Source organism: Oryx dammah, unplaced genomic scaffold, assembly GCF_014754425.2.
Source record: "Oryx dammah isolate SB20612 unplaced genomic scaffold, SCBI_Odam_1.1 HiC_scaffold_2, whole genome shotgun sequence".
NCBI lineage: Eukaryota > Metazoa > Chordata > Mammalia > Artiodactyla > Bovidae > Oryx > Oryx dammah.
Window position 1 is genome coordinate 113,324,566 of NW_024070186.1, and position 20,767 is coordinate 113,345,332.

A 20,767-nucleotide genomic window follows, 5' to 3' on the forward strand; every position below is an offset into this window, starting at 1 on the left:
AGCTAGGTTTCCATATTCAGTTGCTGAGGGAATTTCTGGAACAAATAATGCTGCTACCAAGATGTGATGGGTTGCCCTGCCCTCCTCCAGGGGATCTTCCCCACCCAGGGGTCGAACCCCCATCTCTTAAGTCTCCTGCATTGGCGGGCAGGTTTTTCTACCACTTGTGCCACCTGGGAAGCCCCAGTCTTTAGTACAGTTTAAGTATTTTTAGAAATCATTCAACTTCTTACAGAGACTTTAGAAGAGACTTGTGGTATTTATAAATAAATAGATGAAGCTGATCGTGTAGATTTATTGTTATAGTTTTATTTATTTTGAACAATTACTGTGAACTAATACTCTTAAAGATTGGATTTATTATGATATGTATATATAAATATGGTATAATTGTTGCTGTTATGTTTACTTCTGTTTATTCTGTCTGATTGGAAAGTTCTTTGAACTCATAAAGCTAACCATTGATTATTTTGACCTAACCTGGTTTCTCCTGGCTCACACGAGTAGATTTACCAAGAACCATGTCATCTAGTTTATCTTGTGTATGGGAGGAATTGGTGGTTGGTGTAAAATATCTGATAGCATGCATATTTCAAAATATTCACAAAACCCTGATTATTTATAGTGTAAGTTAAACATGTAAAGAATAATATATCACTTTTTTTTTTTTAAAGGTGATGGATGTGGACATACTGTACTAGGTCCTGAAAGTGGAACCCTGACGTCTATAAACTACCCACACACCTATCCTAACAGCACTGTTTGCGAATGGGAGATTCGTGTAAAGACGGGAGAGAGAGTGCGCATCAAATTTGGTGACTTTGACATCGAAGATTCTGATTCTTGTCACTTTAATTACTTGAGAATTTACAATGGAATTGGAGTTGGTAGAACCGAAATAGGTAGGACATTTTCAATATATCAGTGGCCAGAGTTTTAAAACTGAAGCCATATTAGACATTTAACATTGAGTAACTATGCTCCATAGGATATGTGGGAAATTATTGGAATGTCTGGAAATCTTAATTTGAATCTTCTTTTGGGAAGAGAAGATTCCTGTCTGTCTTGTCTACTTTTCTAGTAAGCTTGTGTTGGTTCCTTTGCCACAGGATACCACTCTACTGCTTCTAAGGAGGAGAAAGTTAATTATCTTTTTGTATTGGTTTTTTTCTTTGATAATTTTATCTGCAGTTAAATATAAGTCATGCTTAGGGGTCAGTATATCATGGTGGTTAAGAGCACGGGTTTTGGATTCAAACTTCCTGTTAGTAAAGTTCTAACTCTGCTTTTAGCTTGCTCTGTGTCCTCAGGCAAGTTACCGGATCTGTTTCCTCAGTTGTAATATAGCAAATGAGATTAGTACATGTGAAGGGCATAGAATGGTACCTGACACGTAATATTTGCTTAGTAAATATTAGCTGCTGTTGTCTTTATTTTTAGCTAAGAACAGTGGTTCTCAATTATGGCTGCATTTTAGAGTTACCTGGGTAGACTTCTAAGTAATACCAGATCTCTGGTCCCCAACCTAGAGCAGTGGAATCAGGATTGGGTGGGACCCACACCTTGGGATTTTTAAAGCTTCCCAGGAGAATATACTTTGAGGTCAAGTTGAAAACCTTTGTCTTAGAGATCAGCACCTTTCTCTTTAGCAGGAAAGGTAGAAAAATTCCTAAGACTATCTTGGTGAATTAATATTATAAAATAAATAACTCTAAATTTCTCTGTGACTTTTACTGATACAAGTATGTAAAATGTCTTTTAGAACTATAACTGGAACTTAGTATCTTGCTCTTTTGAGCATCGTGTTCATCTCCTGGGCTCCTCTCCATCTGGAGGCAAACCCTTCATCTCTTCCCCACTTTTCAGCCTCTTACCTACCGAGAGGAACAGTTCCTGGTCTAGTGAGTGATAACCACTGTTGTCTCCCAGTCAGCTCTCAATTAATCTGGGTTCTTGATCACCATGTGCATATTGGCTTGAATATATGGTCTCGGATAAGCTTTTAGAAACTCAAATCGCCTGAGGAACTATCTATTACTGTAACATTGATAGAAGGCAGCTGGATATTAACTCCCTCCTGAGGTGATACAGTAGCGAGTCAGCAGTACCACCTGAGCAGCTTTGAGACAACGATGAAAAAAGCGAACCACAATCTGATCAAGCCCTTAGCAGTTTATAGGAAATAAAGGAGCTAGAGAAACACATTCTATCAACCATAAAGACTACAAATAAGTGGCATTTTTTTAAAAAAGAAAAGGAAGGAGATCAAGATAACTGGCATGCATTAGAGAGAGATGTCTTCCAAAAGTAATGTGTGGACCTTGTGATTTTGTTTGGATCTTGATCCAAATTGATTGCAAGAAGACATTTTTAAGATAAACAGAGAAATTTTAGGGTAAGATAAGTGTAATTGGGCATACAGCAATAATCAGGAATAATTTTTTGGGGTGTGGTAATGTTATACTGGTTTGTTCAAGATCTGGTTTGTTAGAGACATTCTGAAATTCAAACAAAATGTCTTGGATTTGTTTTTAAATATGTCAAAGAAAAAAGTGGTAGGAAGAGGGCAGGTGAAACCAGAATGGCACACCGGGCACATGGGAGTGTATCTCTCTACTTTGGTGTTTTGTTTTTTTTTTTTTTTAAATTTCCATCATGAACGTGCTTTTTATTAAAAAAAGACAAGAGGATTATGTATTTGGACAGTAGGGTTATGCTGCTAAAGAGGAAGAGTGACATGGGAAAGAAATGGAGCACAGGTTTTAAATCACTCACCAGGTTCTCATCCCAGTTCTTAGGACCTACTTGCTGAGAATCCTTTCTACAAGGCATTGGTCCAGACTGCAAAGTCATCACCGGTACTGTAGGAAGATTAAATGAAGTAATACTTTGCAGTGCTCCGCTCTCCCTTATTTCCATGGGGTTTGTTTTCCCTTGCTATCTCTTCACACAGGTTAGTGGAAAGCTGCAGAAAGGTCAAGGGGACTGAGTGATGATGATTCCTGTTGAACTTCAGTTCTGCTCTACCCCACCTCCCTACCCCTCCCATCACCACCTGCCATATATCCTCTGGTCCTCCATTTGAGGAGCTGTTTGAGGTGGGGGGGTAGAAAAGTAACTTTCCTGATTGGCAGAGAAATAAATGTCATTCAAGAATAACTGTGTAGATATGCCAGGAATTACAGGATAGAAACAAATATATGTGGGCATTAAGATTCCATTGACAATGGTAAAGAATCCCGTTTTCTATGTTATCTTTTCTCAGGGTCTCTTCTGAATAGAAGCAGCTTCAAATGAGCTGCATTTTCCTATAAATATGGTTCCTACTTTGGTATAAAGCTTAGATTTTTTTTTTCCCCCTGTAGGTGTTAATTTTAGGGACTTTTCTCCCCTGAGAGATTGTATTATGGAATAATCAAGAAAAGAAAGTGAAAAGAATGCTTTCTCAAGGAGTCACTTTTTAAATTGTAAATCATTAGAATGTGACTTAATTGATAAAGCACTTTTGGTTTACGTGGTTATTTTCTTTAAAGAGTAGGCAGTAATATGTAATATTATTTAAACATATGAGTTTATTATGATACTATATAACAACTAAGTAGCTAGACTGTCCAGAAATCTTTGTGAAATTAGTGTAGTGGTACTTATTTTCACTGAAAAAAAGGATGTTTAATGATAGAGTTAAGACTGGCTCTCTAGATCTGTTCCTTTTATAGGCAGATTGTGCTGGAATGAGAAAATTTCATTGCGGCTTTTCCCCTTTGATTATTATTTAATCCTTGGTGTCTGAGACATAGTGGTTGCTCAGTGGTTGCCCCACAATCATAGAGGTGAAAATTAAATTCATTTGTTGTTCATCTTAACTTTCTATACATATATAACTCCAGTATTTTATTTTGGTCCATAGACATCTACTAGCATCATTTCCTTGATGGATATTATTGATAATTAGTCCAAATGGAACAAAATAGAAAGCCCAGAGATAAATCCACACACATATGGACACCTTATCTTTGACAAAGGAGGCAAGAATATACAATGGAGTAAAGACAATCTCTTTAACAAGTGGTGCTGGGAAAACTGGTCAACCACTTGTAAAAGAATGAAACTAGATCACTTTCTAACACCGCACACAAAGATAAACTCAAAATGGATTAAAGATCTAAATGTAAGACCAGAAACTATAAAACTCCTAGAGGAGAACATAGGCAAAACACTCTCCGACATAAACCACAGCAGGATCCTCTATGGTCCACCTCCCAGAATTCTGGAAATAAAAGCAAAAATAAACAAATGGGACCTAATTAAAATTAAAAGCTTCTGCACAACAAAGGAAAATATAAGCGAAGTGAAAAGACAGCCTTCCGAATGGGAGAAAATAATAGCAAATGAAGCAACTGACAAACAACTAATCTCAAAAATATACAAGCAACTCCTGCAGCTCAATTCCAGAAAAATAAACAACCCAATCAAAAAATGGGCCAAAGAACTAAATAGACATTTCTCCAAAGAAGACATACGGATGGCTAACAAACGCATGAAAAGATGCTCAACATCACTCATTATTAGAGAAATGCAAATCAAAACCACAATGAGGTACCACTTCACACCAGTCAGAATGTCTGCGATCCAAAAATCTGCAAGCAATAAATGCTGGAGAGGGTGTGGAGAGAAGGGAACCCTCCTACACTGTTGGTGGGAATGCAAACTAGTACAGCCACTATGGAGAACAGTGTGGAGATTCCTTAAAAAATTGCAAATAGAACTACCTTATGACCCAGCAATCCCACTGCTGGGCATACACACTGAGGAAACCAGAATTGAAAGAGATACATGTACCCCAATGTTCATCGCAGCATTGTTTATAATAGCCAGGACATGGAAACAACCTAGATGTCCGTCAGCAGATGAATGGATAAGAAAGCAGTGGTACATATACACAATGGAGTATTACTCAGCCATTAAAAAGAATACATTTGAATCAGTTCTGATGAGATGGATGAAACTGGAGCCGATTATACAGAGTGAAGTAAGCCAGAAAGAAAAACACCAATACAGTATACTAACACATATGTGTGGAATTTAGAAAGATGGCAATGATGACCCTGTATGCAGGACAGCAAAAAAGACACAGATGTGTATACTGGACTTTTGGACTCAGTGGGAGAGGGGGAGGGTTAGATGACTTGGGAGAATGGTATTGAAACATGTATAATATCATGTAAGAATCGAATTGCCAGTCTATGTACGATGCAGGATATGGCACGCTTGGGGCTGGTATGCAGGGATGACCCAGAGAGATGTTGTGGGGAGGGGGGTGGGAAGGGGGTTCAGGTTTGGGAACGCATGTACACCCGTGGTGGATTCATGTCAATGTATGGCAAAACCAATACAGAATTGTAAAGTAAAATTAAAAAAAAAAAAACATGAAATTTAAAAACAAATATTTAAAAGAAAAATCTTTACTTACTTGTAACCTTTTCCCACTCTATTGTATATATTTTCTTCCTGGATTTTGCTTAAAATTTCCATTTTAAATGAACTTTTGGGGAGATGAAGGAATTTGTGGGTAGATCTCTAAAAGAGAAGCTAAATATTTTCAAACTTAGTAGCTATTAAAGGAAAATGCATTCTGTAGAAGAAATGTAAATGTGTGTCTGTGTGTTCAAAGGTATATTTAAAGATATATATTCTGTTTTAAACCTTCATCCAAAGTATCTTTAAAAATTGTGTCTCTTAGAGTCTTCATATAATATTTACAAAGAGGGAAACTGAGGTCCTCAGGGCTTTATCTCGTAAATGATTCCGTGTCTGTTACGTTTTCAGAGAAGTTTCTCTTTCTGTATTGTTTGTCCCCTTAGTCTATAATATGCTTAGGTCTTCCTTGTTTAAGAGAAAAAGTAAATACATTTTCTTTCTCTTTACCACCGAACCTCTTGAAAAAGTTGAAGTGATGATAATATTAGGTATGTAATGATGATAATGATTTCTAATATTTTTTGATTTCTTATTCTGTAGAGGCTCAGTTTAATAATGAAAATAACTACCATGCATGCAGTGCTTGCTATTTGCCAGGTACTATTCAAATCACTTTTGTCAGTTATGTAGTCTTCACAAAAACTCGAGATAGGTACTTTTCTCACCCCCATTTACTGATGAGAGAACTGCAGCACAGAGAGGTTGAATCAGTTGCCCAAGGTCACACAGCTGGCAAATTGCTGTGTGGAATTCAAACCTAAGCAGCCTGGCTCCAGAATTGGTGTCTGTTACTGTAAGCCCTTGGCATGCTTGATTGTATTGAGTCCTACAAGAATCCTGCACATTATTCCCATAAAACAGATAAATTAAAAAAAGGTAAGCAACTTGCCCAAAGTCATATAGGCAGAGTTGGGACTTGAATTAAGGTCTGGCTAACAGCAAAGTCTATAACCTCAACCACTAGGCTATAGAGTAATAGATACCAGTTATTGGTAGGTATCTATTGGCAGGTATTAACAGGTATCCAGCCAGTACACGAGACACAAGAGACATGGTTTCTATCCCTGGGTTGGAAAAAATCCCCTGGAATAGGAAATTGCAAACCTGCTCCAGTATTTCTTGCCTGGAAAATTCCATTAACAGAGGAGCCTGGTGGGCTACAGTCCATGGGGTTGCAAAGAGCAGGATCTGACTGAGCGTACGCACGTGATGGTGGTGACATCGCTCCTTAATTTCTTTACTACATGGTCCACTTACCCTATGGAGAAGGCAATGGCAGCCCACTCCAGTGTTCCTGCCTGGAGAATCCTGTGGACGGAGGAGCCTGGGGGGCTGCTGTCCTTGGGGTCGCACAGAGTCGGACACGACTGAAGCGACTTAGCATGCATGCATGCACTGGAGAAGGAAATGGCAACCCACTCCAGTGTTCTTGCCTGGAGAATCCCAGGGACGGAGGAGCCTGGGGGGCTGCTGTCTACGGAGTTGCACAGTCGGACATGACTGAAGCAACTTAGAGCAGCAGCAGCCACTTACCCTAAAGTGTTGAAACTAGCAACTTTCTAGTAAACATTAACTTTTTCCTTTATTTATTTTGAAATAACCTTTTTTGGGGGTGACCACGTGGCAGCTTGCAGGATCTCATTTCCCTGACCAGGGACTAAATCTGGGCCACAAGAGTGGAAGCCCAGAATCCTAACAACTAGGCTATCAGGAAACTCCCTATTTTGACATTATTTTTTCTTTATAGTCAGTATTATAAAAATATTAAATAGTAGTTTCAACATAGGTATTGACCAATCAAAACAAATGTCAGCCCTGAAAAATCTGTTTTCTACAGTGACTAAAATATGTTAACTGATGTACAAACATAAGAGAGACAAACTTTTTATACAACAAACACAGTTTACATGAAAGCTCACCACCCAGAGGTAATACCTGCCTTCATTAACTCGCTCGGATTTCTATTACAAATTATCCTGATCCTTACCCTTCTCTCTCTATAAATCCTAGCTGGACCTGTAGCTCTTCTATTTAGCTTCAGCCTCATGCTTAATTTAACTCTGTAAACCTCAGTCAACTGATTTTTCTTTTTGAGAGCTTTGTCATTTTCTCTTTGGATGATGTTCTCAAAAGTTTGGTATTTTGCCTTCCAAGGGGACACTGGAGATGTCTGGAGACATTTTTGGTTGTCCCACTGGGGGAGAAGGCAGTGTTACTGGCATCTAGGATGTGTGTTATGTGTCCTACAGTACATAGGACAGGCCCCAAAAGTACTGTCTGACCCAAATTCTCAGTAGTGCTGCTTTAGATTGAGAGTATCAGCTCACTGCCTCTAAGTTGATCCTCAGGTAGTTAGCATTAAAATAAACATTGTACACATACTGTTACTGTTAATAGATTTTTAGTTTTATTGCATTGTGCTTAGAAAAATTATAGTATTTTTGTGACATATTAATATGTCACATATAATATTTTTGACATCTTTTTTTGTGACTGTCTCATGTATGCTTGAGAGGAAGGTTTATTCTCTAATAGTAAGATAGAAAGTTTAATATGCATCCAAAATATCTTATTATGCTGTTTAGGTTTTCAGATCTTTATTTTAATCTACTTGATCTGTTTCTAGTGTCTTTTTTTCTTTCGGTATATCTTTGGGTTTTTACTTTTATAAAGGTGATTGCAATGTTGTTGCATAGCTATTCATAATTATAATGTCTTCATTTTAAATTGTGACTTCTAGCATTAAAAAGTTTCTCCTTTGTCATATTTAGTACTTTTTAGTTTGCACTTTTCTTTGTCTGATATTAGTATCACATAGACACCTTCCTCCTTATCTCTTTTTACATTCATTTGCTTGGCATTCCTGTCTTGGCTCTTTCCTTTCCTTTTAGCCTTGCTGAATCATTTTTTTTGGGATGTATTTCTTATATAAAACATACTTGAGGGTCTCATTTTATGAACCAAATTGAAAATATTTAAAAAAAAATTAAAGCTAATACCTGTTTTATCTGTTTATAAAACTATAAGTTTTTTTTTTGTCTTAACTCATGTTATTTTAAGGTATAATCAGTCATGTGTTTTATATTTGCTGTGTTTATTTCTTTGTATTGTTTTCTTTTAATCTATATTTAAAGTCCTTTTGGAGTTTAAATAAGTTTTGTAGTTTTAAATATTACTTTCCAATTTTACTTTTTTTTTGATTTTATGTTCTTAAATGCCTCTAATCCCATTGACTTCGTCTTTTATTATCTGATTTGTCTATTTTTCATGGTGTCTTTTCGTTCCTACCAGTTGCCTGTAACTCCTATCTTTTATTCATATAACATTCAGTGAACTGTTCTATTAGGTTGGTGCAGAAGTAATTGTGATTTTTGCTTTGTTGAAATTTACCATTTGATATTGAACATGTTCTTAAATAAATACGGTTATATTATATATACCTCATTTTACTACATGTCTTTCACTGTGTGCGTTTTTTTTGGCTAATGACTTATTACTTGCTGTGTATTTTATATGTATTTTAGACTATGGAAATGATGTTAGACAAAAAAGCAAATTTAAGTGCTTTCTTATATTTGAGTTCAAAATGGGTCATAAAGCAGCAGAGACAACTTGCAACATCAACAACACATTTGGCCGAGGAACTGCTAACAAATATACAGCACAGTGGTGGTTCAGGAAGTTTTGCAAAGACAAGAGTCTTGAAGATAAGCGTAATGGTCAGCCATCAGAAGTTGAAAATGACCAATTGAGAGCATCATCGAAGCTGATCCTCTTATAATTATATGAGAAGTTGCCAAAGAACTCAGTGTTGACCATTCTATGGTCATTTGGCATTTGAAGCAAATTGGAAAGGTGAAAAAGCCCAATAAGTGGGTGGGTGCCTCATGAGCTGACCGCAAATCAGAAAAATCGTCGTTTTGAAGTATCATCTTCTCTTATTCTGTGCAACAATAAGGAACCATTTCTTGATCAGATTGTGACTTGCAATGAAAAGTGGCTTTCATACAACAACCGGCGATCACCAGCCCCGTGGTTGGACTGGGAAGAAGCTCCAAAGCACATCCTAAAGCCAAACTGGCACCAAAAAAATGTCATAGTCACTGTTTGGTGGTCTGTCGCTGGTCTGATCCACTACAGCTTTCTGAATCCTGGCAAAACCATTACATCTGAGAAGTATGCTCAGCAGATCTATGAGATGCACCAAAAACTGCAGTGCCTGCAGCTGGCTTTGGTAAACAGAAAGGGCCCGCTTCCTCTCCATGACAAAGCCCGCCACATGTCTCACACCAGTGCTTCAAAAGTTGAACGAATTGGGCTGCGAAGTTTTGCCTCATTGACCATTTTCACCTGACCTCTCGTCAGCCTACTACCACTTCTTTAAGCATCTGGACAACTTTTTGTGGGGAAAATGCTTCCACAAACAGCGGGAGGCAGAAAATGCTTTCCAAGAGTATATCAAATCCTGAATTTTTATGCTACAAGAATAAGAAAGCATATTTCTCATTGGCAAAAATGTGCTGATTGTAATGGTTCCTATGTTGATTAATAAAGCTGTGTTGGAGGCTATTTATAATGATATAAAATTCACGGTCCGAAACTGCAATTACATTTGTACCAACCTAATTCTTTCCTCTTTCCCTCCTGCTTCTTTCCTCATTTCTACTCTGACAGAACAAAATTTATAACACATAGCCTGTATCATATAATATCTTAATCTTCAACTCATCCAACATTTATCACTGTTTAAATATATTAAATGCTCACTGGCCGTCTTTTTACTTAAGTTCTCCCAATTGTATCTTAAATGAATGAAGTTCATCTTTGAATAGATTGATTCCTTAAAAAAGGCTTGAGTACAGTTATCTTGCATCGTTTAGAGCTACTTAATTTAAAATTTTTTCTTACCTTGAGTATCAGTTTGATCTTATATGTAAGTTTTTGGTTCATATGTTCATTCTTTGAGAGTTTGTTTTTTTTTCATTCTTTGAGTTAAAAGAAAAATGCTCTTCCATTATTGCCTGGTTTTTTTATGTTATTGTTTTTCGAGAAGTTTGATACTAATTGAATTCTCTTGCCCTTATAAGATATTTAATTTTTGTATTGAAGCTTACATAAAGATTCCTTTAAAGTCAAACAGTTTTATAAGGATATGTATTGAAGTTTATCATTGGGTTAGTTTTCACTGTATCCAATGAGCTCTTTCACTATTTAGATTCTAGAAAACTTTCTTGAATTATAGTTTAATGTTATTTCTGTTCCATTGTCTTATGTATCTTTTTAAAATACCTTAATTGTAGGAAAACAGCCTTCTTTGCTGTTTCAATCACATTCATTTAAGCCACGTTCTCACTGATCCTTTTTACTTTTTTCAGTTTCCTTTTCATTGTATTTGTTCTTTTCTTCAACATTTATTATCATATTTTCATTAGAATATTATTCCTTGTGCACCTTGTAATATTTCTGACATAATTTGTCACTTTTTTGCATTTCTTTTCTGAGATCAGCCAACTGTTTTTTCTTCCCTGCTTTTTGTCCATTTCTGTTCTTAGTTTTTGAGTTTCTGTTTCGAGGTGTTTTGCCATATCCCCAGTTGCTTGTTTGAGGACATTTAATTAAGTGTAGTGTTGTGTTCCAGTTTATTTCTGTTTTACCATCGTTTTGAGGGATGAAGGGGTTTCCATAAATTGAATTGCTGAGATTCTCATTTTTTTTTCTACCTTTTTTGTTTAAATAGATAAAGACAATGCCTAAGTATTTCTGTGGACAGTGCTGGCAGTTTGCAGTAGTTTATATGGTTTACAAGTTTTGTAGTTTATCATAAGTTCATGATCGCCCTCTTCTGTTAGTGTAGTAAATTTTTCTTTCCTACTTTTTTTTTCCCCCTCAACAGAAGAGGCTGTAGAAGGGAAGGGATTGTATATCCTTTTATTTTTTTTTAATATATAATCTATATATCTTGCAAGATCCTAAATTTCCTGCTCTTATTTGATTGCGTCCCCATCTTTGCCATACAGTTTCCATATCTCTCTGCTACTTTTAACCTACTTCCCCTACCAAAATGTTTCCTATCCAGAATCGCCCTATTCAGGATTTCTTTGGTTTTAAGTTCCTTCTCTGAGGTCAATCGTCTTACCTACCAGTGGATTTAGTTTTCAGTATTTTCTAGCTATGCATGAGATATCTTAAGTGTCTTTGTCTCCCCTGATGGGTCTTTCATTAACCTTTGCCACTTAAGTTACTGTTCAGTTCAGTTCAGTTCAGTCGCGTCCAACTCTATGCGACCCCATGAATCGCAGCACACCAGGCCTTCCTGTCCATCACCAACTCCCAGAGTTCACTCGGATTCACGTCCATCGAGTCAGTGATGCCATCCAGCCATCTCATCCTCTGTCATCCCCTTCTCCTCCTGCCCCCAATCCCTCCCAGCATCAGAATCTTTTCCAATGAGTCAACTCTTCGCATGAGGTGGCCAAAATACTGGAGTTTCAGCTTTAGCATCATTCCTTCCAAAGAACACCCAGGGCTGATCTCCTTCAGAATGGACTGGTTGGATCTCCTTGCAGTCCAAGGGACTCTCAAGAGTCTTCTCCAACACCACAGTTCAAAAGCATCAATTCTTTGGTACTCAGCTTTCTTTATGGTCTAACTCTCACGTCCGTACATGACCACTGGAAAAACCATAGCCTTGACTAGACAGACGTTAGTCGGCAAAGTAATGTCTCTGCATATCATCCGAGATATACTATCTAGGTTGGTCATAAGTTTCCTTCCAAGGAGTAAGCGTCTTTTAATTTCATGGCTGCAATCACCATCTGCAGTGATTTTGGAGCCCCCAAAAATAAAGTCTGACACTGTTTCCACTGTTTCCTTATCTATTTCCCATGAAGTGATGGGACCAGATGCCATGATCTTTGTTTTCTGAATGTTGAGCTTTAAGCCAACTTTTTCACTCTCCTCTTTCACTTTCATCAAGAGGCTTTTTAGTTCCTCTTCACTTTCTGCCATAAGGGTGGTGTCATCTGCATATCTGAGGTTATCAATATTTCTCCCAGCAATCTTGATTCCAGTTTGTGTTTCTTCCAGTCCAGCGTTTCTCATGATGTACTCTGCATATAAGTTAAATAAGCAGGATGACAATATACAGCCTTGACATACTCCTTTTCCTATTTGGAACCAGTCTGTTGTTCCATGTCCAGTTCTAACTGCTGCTTCCTGACCTGCATACAGATTTCTCAAGAGGCAGGTCAGGTGGGCTGGTATTCCCATCTCTTTCAGAATTTTCCACCGTTTATTGGAATCCACACAGTGAAAGGCTTTGGCATAGTCAATAAAGCAGAAGTTTCTGTTAGACTCCATGAAATCTCTTGATATGTTTTAGGGATTTGTGACCCTAATAAAAATAAATTTCATTCTTGGAGTTTCTTTTAAAGTTCTCTTTGTCAAAAAAAATTATTATTTTACATCAAGTTAAAATATAAATCATTTCATTTGAAAGAAGTGTTATTACAATAAAATCATCATTAACATTTTATTTATGGGCAGGAGTTAAAGAAGTGATCTCTAATCTTAATGATTATGGGTGTCTTACGTAGTAGATATAAGAGCCATGTAAGAATTTCATGTGAGATAAAGTCCTGGTCTGTGAAAAGATGATCTCAGGAAGGCTAAAGTCATTTCATATCTGTTTACCACAAAAATACATTGATTACTGTGAATTTTTTTTTATTAGAAGCTGGATGGGTACCCACATTTAACTTGGATTTGTTCCTAATGCAGAAGCATCATATGAGGTTGTTTGTTGCATTGGGAAGTACAGAAGCCACATGCATTTCAAAAGGCCTTAGTGAATCTGTGTACCCTAGAGTGGTCAAGCTGGTTTGTGGACAAGAACAGAGAAATGCTAAATCTTTGCTAATGCTTTGTCTCTGTAAGTGGTGTCCTTCAGAATGTTTTTTCTAATGTTTTGAGACAGGTTAGTGAGGAATTGACACCTGTCCCATTTCTCATTGTCATTCAGCTGGATAAAACTAGACCATGTAATGCTGACCATATCCAAGAACTCCTATTTGTGAACCCTTACAGGAAATATTAAAAAGTCTTTGACATCTTATAAGTGGTAAAAAGTTTACTTTTCCAGAAAATCTTGGAAAGAAATTTCTTGGTATGCTATGTATGTCTCACCTGTGATGCTTGGCAGCACATTTGGTTTTGCAGAAGTCCAAACAGTTATGACTCATTGCTTTTCACATTAGTGTACTTAGTATAAGAAAATTCTGCCAGCTGTCCTAAAAGAAGCTGTCAACTTAATAAGAGCCAGGGCCTTGAGTCATTTACCTTTTCTGAGTATGCAGCTTTCCTCTATCCAGAAATGTGCTGATTTTCCAGAGAAAAAGTCTTACAGTTCTCAGTTCAGGTAGAAAGTTTCACAAGAGAGAAGAAAAGCCTACTTAGAAAAATTTGATGAGGAAGACTGGTATTGCTTTGCAGAATTTTGATCCGCATGACTGCAATAAAATTTTCAGTCAGGACCCTTTGGTCACAATCATGGGTACTGATAAAAACTTGGGTGCTCTTTTGTCCATGGTGCCATTATGAAAGAGGATATTGGAGGAGGCAACTTTTCTTATAATCAGAGAAATGTAAAAGTTTTAGAACTAAGTATATGACCTCCCTTACTCTTGGATTGGTTAAAAACATAGCTTTTAATATAGTGGTGTGATGAAATTTGTCATTTTTTAATATTGTGGCTGTATTAACTGGCATAGCTCACTTAAGTAGCAGTGTGGAAGCAAATATTAAAAGTCACTCTAAAAAGTCACTCTTAAATATTTTAAAAGATAGAAGAAGTTACGTTAGGAAAATGCTTATTGCAATATTATTCACTGTGGAGAAAAATCGGAAGCAAGCTAAACTTCTGACAATAAGGAAATTAAGATATATCCACTATATGAATAACCCTTTTTGGCTGTTATTAATTGTTTGCTGTGAATGTTCTATCACCTATCTTTTGGTGAACATTAATGCACATTTCTGTATCTAGAAGAGGAATTGCTGGTTCCCTGAGTGTCCATATGGTCAGCTTTGGTAGATATTGCCAAGAGCCTCTGTGGTAGTGCCATTCCACACCCAGTGTAGGAGAGTTCTAGTTATTATTCTCTATTTTTTTCTATTATCACACTTCTAGTATGTATGAACACATACCATGTTGTAGCTTTGCCTTATCTAATGGCAAATTATATTGTTCTCTCTTCATGTATTATTAGCCATTGAATATCTTCTGTGAAGAATCTTGACGTTTTTAATGCATTATTTCTATTGGATGAATATTTTCTCATTTGTAGGGGTTCTTTTATATATTCTGGTTATGGGTTCTTTTTAGATATAAATGTTACAAATATTCTCCCTTTCTATAGCTTTCCTTTCTATTCCTTTATATTGGTATCTTTTGATGAGCAAACATTAATTTTAACTTAATTTTAATGTTCACATTAATTTTTTTTTCATGGTTAGTATTAATACTTTTTGCATTCTCTTTTAAAATCTTTGCCCCCTTACAGATTATGAAGATGTTCTCAGGGTTTCCTCTAAATGCTTTAATTTCCCCTTCTGCACATTTAAATCCTCAGTCCATCCAGATTGTTCTTTGTGAATGTGTGAAGAAAGAGTAAAGGTCTCAAGGTACATTTTCTTACGTGAACCTTCAGTTCAGTTCAGTCGCTCAGTCGTATCCGACTCTTTGTGATCCCATGAATCGCAGCACACCAGGCCTCCCTGTATATCACCAACTCCAGGATTTCACCCAAACTCAAGTGCATCGAGTCGGTGATGCCATGCAGCCATCTCATCCTCAGTCGTCCCCTTCTCCTCCTGCCCCCAATCCCTCTCAGCATCAGGGTCTTTTCCAACTCTTTGCATGAGGTGGCCAAAGATTTGGAGTTTCAGCCTCAGCATCACTCCTTCCAATGAACACCCAGGACTGATCCCTTTAGGATGGACTGGTTGGATCTCCTTGCATTCCAAGGGACTCTCAAGAGTCTTCTTCAACACCACAGTTCAAAAGCATCAATTCTTCAGAGCTCAGCTTTCTTTATAGTCCAACTCTCACATCCATACATGACCACTGGAAAAACCATAGCCTTGACTAGATGGACCTGTGTTGGCAAAGTAATATCTTTGCTTTTTAATATGCTAACTAGGTTGGTCATAACTTTTCTTCCAAGGAGTAAGCGTCTTTTAATTTCATGGCTGCAGTCACCATCTGCAGTGATTTTGGAGCCCCCCAAAATAAAGTCTGACACTGTTTCCCCGTCTATTTCCCATGAAGTGATGGGACCAGATGCCATGATCTTCGTTTTCTGAATGTTGAGCTTTAAGGCAACTTTTTCACTCTCCTCTTTCACTTTCATCAAGAGGCTTTTTAGTTCCTCTTCACTTTCTGCCATAAGGGGGGTGTCATCTGCATATCTGAGGTTATCGATATTTCTCCTGGCAATGTTGATTCCAGCTTGTGCTTCTTCCAGTCCAGCATTTCTCATGATGTACTCTGCATATAAGTTAAATAAGCAGGGTGACAGTATACAGCCTTGACATACTCCTTTTCCTATTTGGAACCTGTCTGTTGTTCCATGTCCAGTTCTAACTGTTGCTTCCTTACCTGCATATAGGTTTCTCAAGAGGCAGGTCAGGTGGTCTGGTATTGTCATCTCTTTCAGAATTTTCCACAGTTTATTGTGATCCACACAGTCAAAGGCTTTGGCATAGTCAATAAAGCAGAAATAGATGTTTTTCTGGAACTCTCTTGCTCTTTCCATGATCCAACAGATGTTTACAATTTGATCTCTGGTTTCTCTGCCTTTTCTAAAACCATCTTGAACGTCTGGAAGTTCATGGTTCATGTATTGCTGAAGCCTGGCTTGGAGAATTTTGAGCATTAATTTACTAGAATGTGAGATAAGTGCAATTGTGCAGTAGTTTGAGCATTCTTTGGCATTGGCTTTCTGTGGGATTGGAATGAAAACTGACCTTTTCCAATCCTGTGGCCACTGCTGAGTTTTCCAAATTTGCTGGCATATTGAGTGCAGCACTTTCACAGCATCATCTTTCAGGATTTGAAATAGCTCCACTGGAATTCCATCACCTCCACTAGCTTTGTTCATAGTTATGCTTCCTAAGGCCCACTTGACTTCACATTCCAGGATGTCTGTCTCTAGGTGAGTGATCACACCATCGTGATTAACTGGGTCATGAAGATCTTTTTTGTACTGTTCTTTTGTGTATTATTGTCATCTCTTCTTAATATCTTCTGCTTCTGTTAGGTCCATACTATTTCTGCCCTTTATCGAGCCCATCTTTGCATGAAATGTTCCCTTGGTATCTCTAATTTTCTTGAAGAGATCTCTAGTCTTTCCCATTCTGTTCTCCTCTATTTCTTTGCCTTGATCTCTGAGGAAGGCTTTCTTATCTCTCCTTGTTATTCTTTGGAACTCTGCGTTCAAATGGGTTTGTCTTTCCTTTTCTCCTTGGCTTTTTGCTTCTCTTCTTTTCACAGCTATTTGTAAGTCCTCCTAACAGTTATTTTGCTTTTTTGCATTTCTTTTCCATGGGGATTGTCTTGATCCCCGTCTCCTGTACAATGTCACGAACCTCCGTCCATAGTTCATCAGGCACTCTATCTATCACATCTAGTCCCTTAAATCTATTTCTCACTTCCACTGTATAATCATAAGGGATTTGATTTAGGTCATACCTGAATGGGCTAGTGGTTTCCTTACTTTCTTCAATTTAAGTCTGAATTTGGCAATGAGGAGTTCATGATCTGAGCCATAGTCAGCTCCTGGTCTTGTTTTTGCTGATTGTATAGAGCTTCTCCATCTTTGGCTGTAAAGAATATAATCAATCTGATTTCAGTGTTGACCATCTGGTGATGTCCATGTGTAGAGTCTTCTCTTGTGTTGTTGGAAGAGGGTGTTTGCTATGACCAGTGTGTTCTCTTGGAAAACTCTATAAGCTTTTGCCCTACTTCATTCGTATTCCAAGGCCAAATTTGCCTGTTACTCCAGGTGTTTCTTGACTTCCTACTTTTGCATTCCAGTTCCCTATAATGAAAAGGACATCTTTTTTTGGGTGTTACTTCTAAAAGGTCTAGTAGGCCTTCATAGAACCATTCAACTTCAGCTTCTTCAGCATTACTGCTTGGGGCTAGGCTTGGATCAGCATGATATTGAATGGTTTGCCTTGGAAATGAATAGAGATCATTCTGTCATTTTTGAGATTGCATCCAACTACTGCATTTCAGACTCTTTTGTTGACTATGATGGCTACTCCATTTCTTCTAAGGGATTCTGCCCACAGTAGTAGATATAATGGTCATCTGAGTTAAATTCACCCATTTCAGTCCATTTTAGTTTGCTGATTCTTAGAATGTCAATGTTCACTCTTGCTATCTCCTGTTTGACCACTTCCAATTTGCCTTGATTCATGGACCTGACATTCAGGTTCCTGTGCAATATTGCTCTTTACAGCATCGGACCTTGCTTCTATCATCAGTCACATCCACAACTGGGTATTGTTTTTGCTTTGGCTCCATCCCTTCATTCTTTCTGGAGTTATTTCTCCACTGATCTCCTGTAGCATATTGGGCACCTACTGACCCGGGGAGTTCCTCTTTCAGTATCCTATCATTTTTGCCTTTTCATACTGTTCATGGAATTCTCATGAACCTTATTCATCTTAAAATGTCCAAATACTGGATCTGTCATTTATTCATGAACAAAATAATGTTGAAATAGCCGCTTTCCATGAAATCAAAGTGAGCAATGACTAAGTAGTCCTAATCTTTCCTTCTTTAGAAGGAAAGGCCAATCCATTCTTAGTGATATTACTGAGTCCCTTTTAAACATTGTAATTTGTCCCTCCCCACCTCTCTCTCCCCTTTGATAACCATAAGTTTGTTTACTGTGTCTGTGAGTCTGTTTTGTAATGAATTCATCTGTATTATTTTTTAGATTCCCTGTATAAATGATACCATATATTTGTCTTTGTCTGACTTACTTCTCTAGGTCCATCTGTGTTGCTGCAAATGGCAATATTTTGCTTTTTATGGCTGAGTAATATTCCATTATGTATGTCTGTTTGTGTGTGTGTCTATGTGTATATATATATATGTATATGTGTATGTATATGTATAAATGTATGTATATATACTGCATCTTTTTTTTTATTCTTTCATTTGTTGATGGATGGTTAGATTGCTTCTGTATCTTGCCTGTTGCAAATAGTGCTTTGTGAACACAAGGTGAGGTGGGTACACATGTCTTTTCAAGTTAGAGTTTTTGTCTTTTATGGATATATTACCAGGTATGAGATTGCTGGATCATATGATGGCTTTATTTTACAGTTTTCCATAGCGACTACACCAGTTTACATTCCCATCAGCAATATAGGAGAGTTCCCTTTTTTTCACTCCCTCTCCAACATTTATTATTTGTAGAATTTTGATGATAGCATTCTGACAGGTATGAGGTGATACCTCATTTCTCTAGTAATGAGCAGTGTTGAGCATCTTTTCATGTGCCTGTTGGCCATTGGAATGTCTTCTTTAGAGAAATGCCTATTTAGGTCTTCTGTCCATTTTGATTAGATTATTTTTTACAATTGACCTCTGTATATCAACCTTGTGACCTTAGTTCCCTTACCAGTTTTGGTTGGGGTGGTGGTAGTGGTGATAGAGGTGAATTATTTAGCATTTTCTATGCACATGATAATGTATAGTCCTTCAAAATGATGTCTATGGAAGTACACATTGCTCTTATTAAAGTGATTTGGTGGTGGCTTAGTCTAAGTCATGTCCGACTCTTGCGACCCCATGGACGGTAGCCCACCAGGCTCCTCTGTCCATGAGATTCTCCGGGCAAGAATCCTGGAGTGGGGTGCCATTGCCTTCTCCAGGGGATCTTCCCAACCCAAGAACTGAACCCGGGTCTCCTGCATTGCAGGCAGGTTCGTTCCCAACTGAGCTATAAGGGAAGCCCATATAGTGACACTGCTCAACTTAAAATAGTTTTAGAACTTTTTATTCAGAATTTGTTAAAGTTACCATGCACATAAGAAAAACTCATTTTTATTAGTTATTGATACAATATCTTTTCTTTTAATTCTTTTCTTCTCTTTTATCTTAATAAACTTAGATCTGTTCTGATGGAAAATCTATTATTTTTTACATGTCTGTTAAACCTTAAAGAGTAAAAGTTGCTAGGCAGTTAGATATATGCTTCTGAAGTTCAAGGAAAAGGCTATATAGAGGCGTGAATGTAAATTGTCATATCATAGTTAAAACTGTAGGGCTGAACATGACCACCTAAAGGAGTTGACAGAAGTCCAACAATTCTTGGAAGAAAACTTGAGAAGATCTGTAAAAGTTTGGAGGGGTCCCTGTGCTCAGGAATCTGGGGGCACCCTATGGGAAACATGTTAAGAATACCACCAATTAACTATTGGTTCATTTATGAGCCACTTGCCTACATGAAATACTTTAATTTTTTTTTTAATACTTTTAATTTTTTAATTTTTTTTAATTTAACTTTTTTTTAATTGTCACTATTTTAAAGGAAATACTTGTGTTTCACAGGAAATTGAGTCATTATAAGGTCAGTGATGTCTGAATACACTGTTTTTCCCTTTGAGTCATTTGAACAGTTTATTACTTGCTGTTTTTTTTTTTTTTCTCTCCAGTGTAATATTCTAGTCATCATTTTAGATTAGTGTAATACCTAGTTTGGTCAACTTGGTGTATATTATGATTCTGTTACCTACATCGTACATAATGTTGACTTAATGAATCATACCAAATATCTGCTTTTCTTTCATCCTAGGCAAATACTGTGGTCTGGGGTTGCAAATGAACCATTCAATTGAATCAAAAAGCAATGAAATCACAGTGCTGTTCATGAGTGGAATTCACGTTTCTGGACGAGGTTTTTTGGCTTCATACTCAGTTATAGAAAAGCAAGGTAATTTTCACTTTATATGATGATTCCCACATTTTACAATTTCTGAAAACAGAAATGCGGTATTTTCTTTGAGTACCTGTTATCTGAGATTGGAATAGAGTAGGAAGATCGAACAGTTTATAACACATACATAAATCTGACAAAATTAAATCAGTTTCAGAATTTTAAAAATCAGTATATTAACTTTTTATAAAGTCCTTTTATATACTTACCTTTCCTTAGCAGAAAAATTACTGATTTTGCCACTTTTATAAGATTGGAGCACAAGCAATAACTTT

General features: G+C 37.1%; 1 protein-coding gene across 1 annotated transcript in view; it reads left to right on the forward strand.

Annotated features, from left to right (window-relative positions):
- The window catches only part of DCBLD2 (discoidin, CUB and LCCL domain containing 2), an 85,011-nt gene that overhangs the window by 21,028 nt on the left and 43,216 nt on the right, over nucleotides 1-20,767 (forward strand). Inside the window, exons 2-3 of the mRNA XM_040226137.1 lie at nucleotides 675-902; nucleotides 20,352-20,489. Of these exons, the coding sequence (XP_040082071.1) occupies nucleotides 675-902; nucleotides 20,352-20,489 (366 nt within the window). The remainder of the gene's footprint in view (nucleotides 1-674; nucleotides 903-20,351; nucleotides 20,490-20,767) is intronic.